At 40.8% G+C, this 15,991-nt stretch overlaps 1 protein-coding gene across 5 annotated transcripts in view; it reads right to left on the minus strand.

Moving 5' to 3' along the window:
• RAB4A (RAB4A, member RAS oncogene family) overlaps positions 1 to 15,991 on the minus strand; it is a 71,061-nt gene that overhangs the window by 24,951 nt on the left and 30,119 nt on the right. Inside the window, exons 4-8 of one of the 5 annotated variants that reach the window (XM_086381683.1) lie at positions 15,195 to 15,257; positions 13,978 to 14,132; positions 12,631 to 12,726; positions 9,134 to 9,267; positions 162 to 499 (exon numbers count right to left, since the gene is read on the minus strand). In XM_086381683.1, coding sequence (XP_086237809.1) covers positions 9,152 to 9,267; positions 12,631 to 12,726; positions 13,978 to 14,132; positions 15,195 to 15,257 — 430 coding nt within the window. In that variant the 3' untranslated portion in view covers positions 162 to 499; positions 9,134 to 9,151. Of the gene's footprint in view, positions 1 to 161; positions 773 to 2,755; positions 4,470 to 9,129; positions 9,268 to 12,630; positions 12,727 to 13,977; positions 14,133 to 15,194; positions 15,258 to 15,991 lie in introns of those variants that run through there. The other 4 variants (XM_086381682.1, XM_086381678.1, XM_086381680.1 and 1 more) reach the window with 4 other exon arrangements.

The following is a 15,991-nucleotide window of genomic DNA, read 5'->3' on the forward strand; positions in this document are numbered from 1 at the left end:
TATGACCAATGTTTATGACTACAGAAACCACTATGATGGCTTTTCTGATGCTGTAGACTTACCCAGAAATCATCATATCACAAAATTTCCTAATCAGTGTAAAATGATTTGAGGGCTCCTACCCAACATACATAAATCAGCAGTTTTACTCTCATACAGAGTTAGCTGGCCCACAAATATTTAATAATCCAATTATTTATATGGTATTTTGGAATATGACATTTTCAGAAATTTAGCATTTTTTCTTATAATTTTTCTTAAAATGCTAGTTTTCCTTTAAAATGAAATTTACACATGACATCAAGAAATTAGAGAAGGGAGCTATCAGAGCACAGGCTATCTACTTTTCATCCAGTTCCCACAGGTGAAGGACAACATCCATCCTTTAGCATGAAGGAGCAAGCTGACATTCCTGCAGACTCAACCACATCATCCTTGGTTAGCGTTAAGTTCCACAAATGTGTACATCACGTTCAGTACATTCCTTCATGTGGACACACTGAGAAGAATTAATTAAGAGGGCCTTGCGTTACTGCAGTGGCAGGAGTGATACTGAGAATGTCTTAACAACCAGCACGACAAGGCCTCCCGCTTCCGAGGCTGCACTGGCTGTGGGTGCAGGTTGGCTGCCCTGTGTCCCTCCTGAAGGTACACTGTCCTCTGGGCTGGAGACAGAACTTCCAGTACAATTAGCCACATGCTGGGAAGTCACCTCTAGTAATATTGGATAAAGGAGGTGTATCTTGCTTCTTCAATACATCTAGAAAAACAACTATATAATTCCAAGAAAAAAAACCATAACTATTCTTGGCTTGTAACAGTATCTCTTCTGAAGTTCCCAACGGTATATTGACAATAACAAATTTTACATATATATTCTTGTTGAGATGTATGCTGAACTATTTTTGGGTGAAATGACAGAGGTTTTGGATGTTTCCAAATACTACAGTGTAAAAAAGTGGGGCAAAGGTAGATAAAGCAAGACTGGCATAATGAATAGACAATTGTGGAAAATAGCTGATGTAGTGGTTCTATATGCTATTTTCTCCATACTTGTGTATGCTCAAAAACCCTAAAATTAAAAAAAAAAAAGGAAAACAACATAAATTCTATTTTAAAAGAAAAAATAGACTCCCGGATCACATTATTTTCTAGCAGTTAGTTTCTAACGTTAGGGGGTGATGGCCAACAATTTATTTCTTCTTCCTGAACCTGGCAAGTTGAGTGCTCTCAAATAAATCCCTCTAAACATTTCTAAAAACAACTCCTTAAAGAAGTAAACATAATCAGGAAGCAACCAAGCAACAACTGGGACAAATCTGGACTGTTTTCAACTGATTAATAAAATCACTTTATAACTAGTACAAAAAATTATTTAAAATTTACAGGTGTTTTAAAGACTAACTTTCCCCTCTGAAAAAAAAGCAAAAAATAGGACAAATTTGACAGAAAATAAAGTACCATCTACTGTGTCACAGTATGAAATGCAAATCATTTAGATGACTAATTTTAGCATTTTCTTCATTCTGAATAATATTGATCTGCTAGGAATCAATGTTCTTACGATTTCAAGAACTCTTAAATTTTTAAGAACTCTTATTATTTTTCAATAAAACCATTACAGTATCCCAATTTGTAATGTTTTTATTCTCACTTAGATGCTGGACTGTGAAAAAATAAATTAAAATCTCAAGTCTAAATGGAGTGTAGAATTTTCTTCTAGGAAGACCGAGAAAATGCTTTTCTAGAAATGTAAATTAAGGACATCCTGCAAACTTAACAAATTGTGGGAAATGTACACATTTAATAACATTCACTATTAGATATATTTGGTCTTTATCTCTGGTTCCTGACACAAAGCTCCTAAAAGACTAAGAATTTCCTGAGTTTTAGGGGTCCCTTTTGAGCACAGTTTATGCCAATGAAATGACTTCAGGGTCACCCTAGAGAGGTTCAGGGTGCAGCTGGTCACGAGAAAGATCTAAGGAAGTTTTAGCTCCACCCACTGACCTGAGAGAAGGGGTTGCTAGAGATTAAGAGCTAGAAAAAATCTTAAATAACAAGATTTGAGGAGCCTCTTGTTTGGTGAACAGGAAAACAGCCATGAGCCAGGAGGGTGGGGCACCCCAAACTCCATGGGGACAGAGGTTCTTGTGCTCGGGACCCTTCCAGGCCTGGCCCTATGTGCTTCCTCATCTGCTGTTCATATGTAGCTTTTGTAATAAACCAATAATCTCATGGGCTTCCCTGGCGGCTTAGCAGTAAAGAATCCGCCTGAAATGCAGGAGCCATGGGTTTGATCTCTGGGTTGGGTAGACCCCCTGGAGGAGGGCAAGGCAACCCATTCCAGTATTCTTGCCTGAAGAATCCCATGGACAGAGGAGCCTGGTGGGCTACAGTCCATAGGGTCGCAAAGAGTCAGACACGACTGAAGCGACTTAGCACACACCATAATCTCATAAGGAAACTTTCAGTTCTGTGAGCTGCTCTAGGAATTAATTAAACCCAAGGAGTGGGTCATAGGAACCTCAGATTTCGGGCCAGCTAGGAAAGCACATGTGACACCCTGCACCTGTGACTGGCCTAGAATGTGTTGGTTTGGGTGGTGGTGGGTGTTGACACAGGCTTTAACTTGTGCGATCTGATGCCATTTCCAGTAGACAATGTCAGAACAGAACCCATCTGGTGTCAGAAGAATCAGAGGATTGGCTGGTGGTAGAAAACACTCCAGGGACCAAATACCACATCTCTCCTCTTCATTTTTTCCTAAAGGCTTTTATTACGAACCACCATGGTTTGGTTCTCCAGCAAATTTTATTGGTCAAGGGATGTGGAATTATATGCAATACCTGGGGTTTAAATTAACAGGCTCACTTATAAACCAACATTTATCTTATTTTTTTAAAATTCTGCTTTTGCATAAACTGATGTAGTCAAACAGACATGCTCCTACCCCATGCAAAAAGCTGTTCAAAAATGAGCAGCTTGCAAACCCACTGTTAACAAGACACTGAATCAAACATTCTTCCAGTGAGGTCCAAGAAGCAGATCAGTCTGAGAATTTGCTTCATATTCTGACTTTTCAAAATCAAATATTCAAGATATAAAGAAGCAAAATTAAAATATCTAAAACAGTTACATCTTGATATTTTTATCCAAGTCACTTCCAGAGTTTGTAGTGCTTCTGTGCTCCATTGGTTAAAACAAAACAACAAAAGCAGTAGGCAGCTTCCAACATAAAGGTAATCAAATTTACCAGTTTGAGCTAAAAGTCACAGTGGAAGGAACACATGTAAGGTGAAGAATGCCATTTAAACCTTTCAGTTTTAAATAGTACTGTATTTTAGCTTTAAAGAAAAGTTCTATTATATATTTTTGCATAAACATTTTAAAATATTAGAACGAGTCTTTGTAATACAATATACATTAACTCATGTGAATTAAAAACATGTCAACTTGATAACTGTTGTAAGGCATTTAAGTATTTAGCAAAAGTGTACAGAAATTTCTTAGAGGTGTCCCTTTAATATTAACTTTAGTGGGTGTCCTTAAAATGAACTCAAAACAAAAGACTAAAAAGGAGGCAGTGATGCTGTAATACTGAATCCCAGAAAAAGCACAGTAGCAAAAATGTGTTTTCTAACAGGAAGACCAGATGATCAGCAAACTGGGACCAGGTAAACAGCCCTGGTACAGCTACTGCACTGACCAATGCTGAGAGTCGCATCTGTTGCCTAGGAAGTTTGGTGAAAGGTACCAGCATCCTTAGTGCCTGAAACACATCAGGTGCTCGGCTCTACTTCCTGAACTGAGTTGATGAAGATGCTTTAAAATCAGAGTGCTAGACAGTTCATGAGAAAATTTCATTTATCATTTTATTTCAGTATGTGACTAAATTCTGATCTAGTATTTCCAGTGTGGCTCATGTAACACCTTGTGGACTGTGGTAAATGGAATTAACTAAGTATTGCATTGGCCATCAATGCCAGAATCTCTGAATATCAGGTCACAAACATAACCAACTGTGCAACATAACCAACATAATGATCAGAGCACACCTCACAATGAACAGATTTTAGTTCAGACGATTAAAAAAAAAAAATAAAGTATTAGACTGCATTTAGTGCAGTGCTCTATCATACTGTACGTCAGATACCATGCTGTGGAGATGCACTGGATGAGCATATGTACAGTACACAGCCAGGATCCAAACCAGGGTGAAAGGGCGAATATGGGACAGAACACTTTTACATACGTGTATACATTTAATGGTCTTGTCCACTGAACTGGATTTATTATACAGTTTGCTGTGCCACATCTACTAGCTTGTATAATATGCCAAATTATTATTATTATTATTTTTTGCACAAAGATCTACTTCCATATAAAGTAGAAAAAGATGGTGGTTAAAAAAAAACCTTCTTCTTCAAGCTTCAATAATTGTGTCCCAAATACCACTGTATGAATACCTAAAAAATATTAAGAACGATTTAGAAATATGCATAATTATAAATGTCCAAACAGAGCTTAAAGTCACAAAGGGAACCAGTGAACACTTCCAACTTTTATTTAAGCTTACTTATGCCTATTGCCTGGAGAATCCCAGGGACGGCGGAGCCTGGTGGGCTGCCGTCTATGGGGTCGCACAGAGTCGGACACGACTGAAGCGACTTAGCAGCAGCAGCAGCAGCAGCATGCCTATTAGATAATGTTGACTATACATAAAAAAGAGGAAGCTTTATAAAGTTAAAATATCAATTTGCAAATTTTATAAATAAGCCTTAGCTAGAGGCACATTCTATTAGACTTCAACTAACCCAAGAAAGACTCGTCACTGACATGAAGGCAGGAGAGTCTCTAACCCAATCATTGCTATCAACTTTCCTTTCTTTCTGAGCAAGAGCATAAGGATTTCCTACAAATTATTTCAAGCAGAATATCTAATTTTTTTTTAATAGGGAAGGTTTATGCTAGCATTTTGTTCCATATTTTCCCTGTTTGTTCTATGTCCTTTTTCCTTCTTTTACTGTCTTCTTTCAGATTATTTAGAGTAATTATGTGTTTATTCCATTTTAATTCCCATATTGATTTAAATTTGCCAAAACTCTTTGTTGTGTTGTTTCAGTGGTTGCGTTAGGTTTTTTTTCTTAAGATTTAATTTTTTTTAGTGCAGTTTTAGGTTCCCAGTAAAACGGAGGAGGAAACAATTACATACAGTTCCCAAACACCCACCTCCCCGCCCCCCAACCCTCACACATATACAGCCTCCTCCACTATCAGCATCCCGCCAGCTGGTACATTGTTACAGGTGATGAACCTACACTGACACATAATAATCACCCAAAACCCATAGTTAAACCACAGTTCACTCTTGTAGATTCTATGGGTTTGAACAAATACAGGAAGACATACATTCATTCCTCTCATCCCCAGTCTTTACACTGTCTCCATAGTTTTGCCTTTTTCAGAATGTCACATAGTTGCAATCAGGTAGCATGTAGCCTGGCTGGCTTCTTTTACTTAGTTATATGCGTTGAAGGTTCTTCTTTCATTTAGTTATATGCATTGAAGTTATATGCTAAGTCTTTTCATGGCTTGATAGTTCATTCCTTTTCAGTGCTGAATGATATTCCATGGTCTGGATGGACCATGGTTAACCCATTTGACTTCTGAAGTACATCCTATTTGTTTGCAAGTTTTGGCAATTATGAACAATGCTGCTATAAGCATCCATGTGAGGGTATTTGTGTGGACATGAGTTTTCAAATACTTTGTGTAAATACCAAGCAGTGAGACTGCAGATTATATAGTAAGAATATGCTTAGTTTTATAAGAAAATGTCAAACTGTCTTCCAAAGAAGCTGCACCATTTTGTACTCTTACCAGCAATGAAAGAGAATTTCTATTGCTCTACATCCTCACCAGCATTTGCTGCTATCACTGTCTTAGATTTTGGCCATTCTAATAGGCTTGTAGTCACAGCTCATTTATGAAGTATCTTTTCCTGTACTTACTGCCATCTGGATACCTTCCTTGGCAAGGTATCTGTTAAGAACTCCAGTGTTCTTGGCTGGAGAATCCCAGGGACAGGGGAGCCTGGTGGGATGCCATCTATGGGGTCGCACAGAGTCAGACACGACTAAAGTGACTTAGCAGGAGCAGCAGCAGTGACAGCTCATTTATGAAGTATCTTTTCCTGTACTTACTGCCATCTGGATACCTTCCTTGGCAAGGTATCTGTTAAGGTCTTTGGTCCATTTTTAAATTGGGTTTGTTTTCTTTCTTACTGTTGAGTTTTAAGAATTCTTTGTATATTTACCGTAACAATTATCAGATATGTCTTTTGTAAACATTTTGTCCTGGTGTGTAGCTTGTCTACTAATTCTGTTGACACTGTCTTTTGTACATGAAGTTCAGCTTACCAATTACTTCTTTCATGGATTGTATCTTTAGTGTTGTATCTAAAAAATCATCAAAATACTCAAGGACATCTACATTTTCTCTCATTTTATGTTCTATGAGTTTTATGATTTTGCATTTTACTTTAGATCTATGACTCATTTTGAGCTAGTTTTTGTAAAGGGTATAAGGTCTGATGTCTAGATTCATTTTTTGCATATGGGTGGCCAATTGTTTCAGGACCGTTTGTTGAAAAGACTATTTCTGCTTCACCGTTACTGCCTTTGCTCCTTTGTCAAACATCAGGGTATGGGTCTATTTCTGGGCTCTCTATTCTGTCCCACTGATCTCTTATTTCACCAATACCATACTGTCTTGACTACAATAGCTCTACAGTGCTTTGAAGCTGGGTAGTGACAGTCCTTCAATTTTGTTCTTCTCGCTCAGTACTGTGTTGGCTATTAGGGGTCTTTTGTCTTTTCTCCACATAAACTTCAGAATCAGTTTGGTTTTCCTCATACAGATGTTGTTAAGAGTTCTGCCTAAGTATTTCCCTTTTGGGGAAACTAACGTAAATGGTATTGTGTTTTTCAGTTCAGATTGCACTTGTTCACTGCTGGGATACAGAAAAGTGACGGACTTTTGTATATTAATCTCGTATCTTGCAACTGTGCTATTAATGTATAATCACTTACATGGGGGTTTGTGGATTCTTTCGGATTCTCTACATAATCATGTCATCTGCCAGCAAAGTTAGTTAATTTCTTCCTTCCCAATCTGTATACCTTTTATTTCCTTTTCTTACTGCATCAGCTAGGACTCCTGGTTTGATGCTGAAAAGGAGTGCTGACAGGGCACAATCTTGCCTTGTACCTGATATTGATTTTGATATTTGGCAAAACTAATACAATTATGTAAAGTTTAAAAATAAAATAAAATTAAAAAATAATAAATAAATTAAAAAAAAAAAAAAAAAAGGAAAGCTCCAACTTTCTCCCCATTAGGTCTGATTTTAGACTTTACTAAGTTGAGGTGATTCCCCACTATTCCTAGTTCACTGAGAGTTCTCATTGCAAAAGAATATTGGAACTTGTCAACTGATTTTTCTACATCTCTTGATGAAATCATGTGATTTTTGTTCCCTGTTGATGTGATGATTACATTAATTGATTATGGAATGTTGAACCAGTCTTGTATATCTGGGATAAATCCCACTTGGAAGTATGTAATTCTTTTTATACATTGCTGGATTCAATCTACTATTGTGTTGAGAATTTCTGTGTTTACAGAATCTATGTTTACAGGAGATACTAGTTTATAGTTTTCTTTTCTTCTAATGTCTCTGTCTGGCTTTGGGATTAAGATAACACTGGCCTCATAGAATGCGTTACGAAGTGTTCTGTCTGCTTTTGTTCTGTGAACAAGACTGCAGAGACCTGGTATAATCTCTTCTTTAAATGTTTGGAAGAAGTCACCAGTGGAGCCATCTGGGTCTGGTACGTTCTGTTTTGGAAGGTTACTAGTTAATGGTTCAAGTTCTTTAAAACAGATATAGGCCTTATTCACATTATCTGTTTCTTCTTGTTGAGTTTTGGCAAATTCTGTCTTTGACAGAATTGGTTTATTTCGTCTACGTTATCAAATTTTTGGGCACAGAGTTGTTCATAGTGTTCCTTTATTATCCTTTCAAAGTCCATAGAATCTGCAGTGATGTCCCTGCTTTCATTTCTGATATTAGTAGTTTATATTGGGTTTTTTTTTTTTTTTTTTTTTGGCCTGGCTAGTCACTGACTTTACTGTATTTTTTCAAGGAACCAACTTTGGTTTCACTAAATTTTTTCTATTGATTTCCTGATCTAATTTTTATTATTTCTTTTCTTCTTTCTACTTTGGATTTCATTTGTTCTTCTTTTTCTAGTTTTTTATGGAGGACACATATGATTATATTTAGATCTTTCTTCTTTTCTAATACATGCCTGCAATGCTACAAATTTTACTCTAAGTACTATTTGTGTTGAATCTCCCCCAAATTTTGATAAGTTGTGTTTTTTTCATTTAGTTCAAAATACTATTAAATTTCTCTTGAGACTTCTTCTTTGACCCATTTATTATTTAGAAGTATGCTCCAGTACTCTTGCCTGGAAAATCCCATGGATGGAGGAGCCTGGTAGGCTGCAGTCCATGGGGTCGCTAAGAGTTGGACACGACTGAGCAACTTCCCTTTCACTTTTCACTTTCATGCACTGGAGAAGGAAATGGCAACCCACTCCAGTACTCTTGCCTGGAGAATCCCAGGGACGGGGGAGCCTGGTGGGCTGCCGTCTATGGGGTCGCACAGAGTCGGACACGACTGAAGCAACTTAGCAGCAGCAGCAGCATGCTGCTTAATACTCACATTTCTGGATTTCCCAGTTATCTTCCAACTACAGATTTCTAGTTTTATTTCACTGTGCTCTGAGAGAAGACATGGAATGACTTCTGTTCTTTTAAATGTCTTCAGGTGTGTTTTATGGCCTAGGGTGTGGTCTGTTTTGATGAGTGTTCCATGTGAGCTTGAGAAGAATGTGTATTCCACTGCTGAGAATAAACTTTTAGTTATGCAATCACCTCTCCTTTTCATAATGCACCTTCAAAAAGCAACGACAACCTCCCCTTTTAAGCCTGTGTAGGGCTCTGGGTGGGAAACAGAGGACAGGTCTGAGGGCGACAGGACTGCTGCAATGTGGGCACCTACCTGCGCGCCTGAGCTGCCTCAGCAGCCACACTCCTGCGCGCTCGGGGCCTGGGCACGGCGCGGGGACCGCAGCTGTCTCAAGGCCGCATCTCCGTACTGGATACCTGAGCCCATTCTTTCTGGGTCCAGCTCACCTGAGGATCAAGTAAATCTTTAGAAAAAGTTTTTATGTTTCTGTGATCCCCAAAATATATTAAGTGAAAACCACAAAGTGCAGACACTGTATATATAAAACATTATTTTGAATAAAAAGGAAAAATACACACATATTTGCTTACATGGGCATAAAAATATCTTTGGATGGGTACATAAACTGGTAATTGTAGCTGACTTCAAGAAAGAGCTCTAGATGCTAGGGGATAGGAGAGGAGGGAAATAGAGGGTGACTTTCATTGTATCCTCTTTACTTGAATCTGGAATTATGTGAATATATTATGCATACAAAAAGCATTGAAATGAAACCACAAAGATACCATTCTTTACTATGAGACTGGTAAAGACCCAAACATGATAATACACCCTGTGGACATGGCTTTAGTGAAATAAAACACCTTCATTCATACGAGTGGGATGATAAACTGCCTCAAGCTTGAAAGGAGGAATCTGACAGCCTCTACATAAATTCCAAATGCCTATGTTCTTTGACCCAACAACTCCATTTCTGGGAATTTATCTTACATATACACTCACACACATGTGAAATGATATACAAAACGTTATTTACTGCAACGTTGTTTGTAACATCTGGCAACAACTCAAATGTCCAAGGCAGACTGGTTAGGTAAATTATGGCAATATACCAAATTGAATATTACACATACACACTGCATGTATATATACAGTGGCACAACGCGTATGTGGACATCTCTAATGCTGACTTGTAATGATGGGTAGGCACAGTAAGTGCAGAATGTACAGTATGCTAACGTTTCTGTATAAAGTGGTAGAGAAAATAAAGGTTTTTGAACCATATGAATATACTGCCTATTTAGAAGATTACAATGAAAAAGTACTGCTGAAGAATTCTAACACATCTGTATATTTTTTTCACTTGATGTAATTATGATTTTGATGGTTTTAGGAGAAAAAGATCTTGAAAGTTTTATGTGTGTTAACTTATATGCACTGTCTTCATGGGTGGATACCAAAGGGGGAAGGTAATCTAAATAAGTTGAGCCTGATTGTACTCAACACAATGCCAATTTTAATGTTAACTACTTATGCTACAGGCTCTTTAAAAAAGTAACAGTACTGTACCAAGTTGAGTAACTATTTTGTTGCTGTGTTCAGACCAAAAGCCCACAGAGGGATGGAGCACCTCTCTTTCTGCTGAGACCAGAGGTCTGGGCCCCAACATTCTCCCACCACCTTCCCTGCCCCACCCTCTCTGTCAGTTCCCCTCTCACGTTCTCTCCCTTACCTTCCTCTCTCTTCTCCCTCAGCATTTACAGGTGCTAAGACTTCTTCCACTCCTGAAACCTCTCATGTTAAATTAACCCTCTGTCTCCTCCTCCAGGGAGGCACCCAGGCTCTGCTTCCTCATCTCCTCTGTGCTCAGTTGCTCCATCTCCTCCCTGCATCATTCTGCTGGTAAAGATGACTAGTGACTTCCTCTTGCCCACCCCAGGGACACTTTTCAGCTCCAGTCTTAGCTTACGAGACTTTCCTCCCATGTATTTGATAATGAACAACCTTCTGGTTGAATGTGGGCACAGGTGACACTCATGTTCCTGGGTATCTTCCTGTATCTCTGACCTTTCACCCCCTTCTCTCATCCTTCCGTCCAAGGCTCTGTTCTGGCCACTGCTCTGCCCATTCTTCACTGCTCTCTGTGGGATCACATTCCTTCCCCAGGTGCACCTACTCCTATAGACCGACGGCTCCCAAGTGGGCACCACCAGCTGGGTTCTTCCCACAGGTTCCTGGATGACGCCCTGTGCCTGTTCCAGTGATGCCACCCAGGGAACATTTCAAAACACAACCATCCTGATTCGCATGAACTGGCTTCTCCTCTGGTTCTGCCATCTCATCACTGAGCTATCCAGCTGTGACACAGAGTTACCTGTGGCTCCTCCCCTCTTCTGATCCCTGCTCTTCCAATACCCCACAAAGTCAAAAGGCCCTGCCCTGCTATTTAGCATCTGAGTCAGGATGCCACTGCCAACATGTTTCTTAGATTCATCTATGTCTCTTCATCTCTGCTTCCACATCCTTGTTACAGCTTTAATCAGGCATCTTTTCTTGAATTACTCAAACATGCCTCGGTTGGTATCCTGGCCATCAGTCCTGGGCTCTGGTCCGTCACTGATGTGAATGCCTACACACATCATGTGTCTGCAGCCACAACCTGACCATATCACTCTCTGCCTCCCACCCTCAAGTGGCTTCTCAGCCCTGCGGCAGTGGTCCTCTATCTTGGGAGAATATGAGAATCACACGGGACAGTTTTTTAAAATGATGATGCTGAGATCTTAACTCAGCATCTCCAGAGGTGGGGCCTAGAATTAAAAGTTGTATGTATCCCAGGCGACTCTTGCGTCCAGCCAAGGTGGAGACTCAGTCACCCACGGAGCAAAGTTCGAGCCTGGGTGAAGATCACTGGCCTGGCTGCTGCCTCTCCTCAGTCTTCTCTCCTGCCATTCTCCACTGTGGTCTTTCTCTTCTAGTAACTGCAACTTTCCCCCCAATCTCCATTCATGCTGCCCCTCTGATGGCCTACCCTCCTTCCCGCCCTCATGCCCGGTTCCTCCTGCTCACACTTTGAAAGCCTGAGCTCAGTCAGTGTCTCTTCCTAGAAGCTCTTCCTGATATCACCTCCTAAACAAGCAGGCTCTCCTTTGTGTGGCCCCAAGATCCGGTGTACTTCTCAGTTACTGCAGTCACCACACTGTGTTATAATTATATTTTGAGTGTTTCCCTTGAAAGGCAGTTTCTTGAGGGCAAGGGTTGGGATTAATTTACTTTTGTATCCTAGCACCTGAAAAGAATAGGCATTCAGTTAAATGAATCAATTAAAAATGTAATGCCCACATGTGATTTTGGTGATATTTAAATAAAAATTAACTCTAATAAATGATTACATATTATTTTGTCAGCTGCCTATAGTAGGGTTGTTTTAAACTTATTTTCACTGAAGCAACAAGTAGAACAATAATGAGACAGGTTATTACTGTGACATGCTCAGTCAGCTTCAGAAACAAATTTTCCACGATGCCTGATCTGTAACCAGCAGCATTAAGCGAGGTGCCCATAACTCATTTCCCGTCACACAGCTGCTTCCCTGCCACCACACAGCTGAAGAAGTCCCTGCGAAGGAGGCCTGAGCTTCCACCTCCAGTGCAGACAAGACCTTCAAACCCCTAAGAGGCCACTGCAGGTCGGCAGGTAGAGAGAGGAAACTCCATGACCAAATCACTCCTGGAAATACTGAAAAGTGACACTACTGAGCTAGAGAGGAGAATGTGCTAAAGCAAAGTTTATTAATGGGAAGTTCTTACCTGATTCAATTTTGTTAAGTATTTTTCTTGCACACTGTACAAAGGCCTCTTCCACGTTCTCCCCTGTTAGTGCACTCGTTTCCAGAAACATCAGCTCTAAAATCAACATCAAACAAAACATGAAGCCATATTTAGAAGATAACCACAATTATTCAACTCATAACTACATGCTTAATATATTATTCTCTTAGCAGACAAAATAGAATTTTGTCCTTATAACCAGGTATTTCTGCAAATATAAAATCAATAAATGTCAATACATACATATTTTTTAAGTCTTAAAAGAATTCCAACTTTTTCTGAAAAGTAACTAGCAGTGTGTGCTAGCACTTAGTGTGTTGAAGAAGAAACTAAGCAAGCAGGACGCTGGTAGGGAAGCAGGCTGGCTGAAGGCACCCAGCTGCTGACATGAGACAAAGCAGCAACTTCCGTTCCAACGGGCTTCAGGTCACCACAGATACAGCCTGCAAGTGCTGGCATCTGGGGCCACATGGTGTGTGGTCCCTGACAGTGAGAGATCTTATACGAACGAGCCCTCCGCTTTCCACCGGGCAGTCACTCACCCAGGGGAAGGCCTCTCTCCTTGCTTTTGTGAGCAAACCACAACCTCCCCAAACACTTGTTTCCTTATTAGTAAAAATGAGTGCATGTAAATGATAGAGAAATTCCTTTTGAACATTAAAATTCTAAGCTTACATATTTCTAAACAGCTTCTTTACAAACTCATAAGGGCTTATGTTTTTATTGCATGCTTATTTTCTTAGCAGAAAACCTGTTTGTCCCATTGAAAGTTGCTATTAGCGGTATTTTATTTCCTGACTGGTTCTAAAAATTAAAGTTATTTTAAAATGTCTGAATTCTCGTCATTCTGCTGTCTATAAGGAATCATTCATTTTATATGTCATCCTTATGTATTCTAAATAAAAATTCAGCAAGTTTCAAAGGCATCTTTAGCCAAATGACTTAAATTTAATGTAAGCAAAATAAAGCCAGTAAGTCCAGTATCTCATCTACTGCTTCACTTTCTATTTAGAGCTAATATTTCACCAACTTAGCTTCAAATTTCATTTTAAAAATGATAACATTATCTGATTAGGGCCTTTAAAAATTGTTATAATTTTCACTTCAAACCAAGAGCTGTGATATTAAAGATCCTAAACTGAAACACCATCACAATGCAGAGAGATTAGCTTTTATCATCATAGCAACCTCTGCAGGCACAATGCAACAGGGTGAAAATATGCTAAATATCTAAATGTCTAATAAAAACAACAGGAGGTTTCACACTCCCTAAATACAGCTTCATCTTAAACCTCCAGTAGCTGTGACAGGTCAAAGGCCACTTGCCATTTTCCTGAGCAAATCGGGAGGCCTCCAGGAAAGTGACTTCCCGATCGGTGTCCAAGTCCTTCTTGTTCCCGCAGAGGATGATGACGATGTTCTGGCTCGCGAGCATTCGGGCATCTGTTAACCAATTAGTAAGCGCATTGTAGGTTTCTCGGCTGCGTAATATAAGATTGTGAGAACAGTACATGTATTTTATAAAGCTAGCAACTCTTTCCAGTCACTCACACCACTCAGACCGCCTCTACACACGCAGGGCAGTGCCCACAACCTTCAAAGCGCTCAGAGGACCTGGGTGCCCCAAGAGCATACCACATGCTAAGGGTGTGTTCCGCCTTGTTTCCAGGGCGATGCCACAGCGAGTCAGCTTGCCACCTGTTGTTTCCCCAAGCAGGGTGCAGTATTTACTGGGGTCTTGGTTCACACAACATGCGAGCAAGACCTAAGGCTAACTGCTGTCACTTGACGAATCCGTGCAACATGATGGTCCTTTGTTTCACAGGAATTTATCACACTGATTCTTTGTGACACACTCTTATCATCTCCCATTTACACGAGAAACCTGAGGCCCAGAGAGACTAGTTAAGTTGCCCAAAGTCACACACGCAGAGCCAGGACTTGACCAGGTCTGTCTGCCTCCAGGACTGTGTTCAGCTCTTATCTAAGGGCAAAATCCTCGTATGTTCTAAGGACCGACCAAGGAACTGAATTTTTAATTAAATTTAATTGTGAAACCAAGGTGACAGCTACATGCGGGACAGTGCACTCAGATCCTTAAGATGGGCCAAGAGCTTTATAGGAACTAATTTAACCACCCAACAGCCTCACGAGTATTATGTGGTCATCATGACTCAGTGGAACAGACAAGGAAACTACAGTCCAGAGGGCTCACACTGCTTTGGGACAGGAACCAGGATTTGAACTCAGACCATCGCAGCATAGAGCCCGTGCTTGATGGAGGACAATTACTAACAATTTACCACATGCAAAGCTTCAAGCTGTGAACCTTAAGGAAACACAATGACACTGGAGATACTTTATCCGTCTGAAACTTGGGAACATGTTTCACATGGTAAAGGGGTGCTCTGAAAACCTGCAAGACCCTCAGGGAAAGGGCGGAAGGTCTTGCTGAGTCCCACCTCTGCTGTCTGCTGACACACCAGCGGCCTATGGGGAGGTGCAGACCCCAGGGAGCACAGGCTGAGCAGGGGTGTTATTACCTGGTACTGTCGTAGACGAGCAGTGCCCCCGCTGCGCCTCTGTAGTAGCTTCTTGTCACAGACCTGGAAGAGTTACAGGCTTTTACTTTCACGGGAGCAGAGCCCTTGCTCATGAGCAGCAGCCTCCCATGCAAAACACCCATTTTTTGCCTTGACAACTGCAATACAATGACAGAAACCGCTCTAAAGAGAAATGATACACCGACATTTGAAAGCAGACACAAAGGGCTGTTCTGTCCAAAACCGTATCACAGTATTGATAAGGAGGTGGGGCCATGAGGCTGGGGATGAGTGTGCCCCTCATGGAGTGGGGGAGGCCCCCGCAGAACTGAGGGGACCTTTGCACGCCCTGCCCCAGGCCCAGCGGTGCAGCTCATGCTCCCTCCCTCCTGGGGGCACACCAGTCTGAACTGAGTGCCCACCCAGGTACATCACGTCCATTCTCACAACCTCCAGGAGTCTTCCTTCAGTAAGCACTCGCCTGAATCATGACTCTTTCCCTGTTAATTAGATTTTCCCAGGGGCAGAATAAAATATGCTTGGCACTTCCCGTCTTGAACAAGCATGGTGCAGGCAGCAGGATGCTCCTGCTACTGTTCCAAAGGGGATTCTTTTGTACCCAGACTTCTCAGAAGCTGCTTCACCAGTGCCTCTTCCTCCTCCTCTTCCATGACACAGCCCGTCTGCGCCACACAGCTTCACAGACAGATGACCCAGTGCCGCCTGCCCTTCCCCTCTACCTTGGCCCCTGCTTCCTCCCTCTGCTCCACAGCCCACTCCGTGTTGTATCACTGGAG

Source organism: Bos grunniens, chromosome 28 (assembly GCF_055505025.1).
Source record: "Bos grunniens cultivar Pamir isolate PY7600 chromosome 28, Bosgru_T2T1.0, whole genome shotgun sequence".
NCBI classification, from domain to species: domain Eukaryota; kingdom Metazoa; phylum Chordata; class Mammalia; order Artiodactyla; family Bovidae; genus Bos; species Bos grunniens.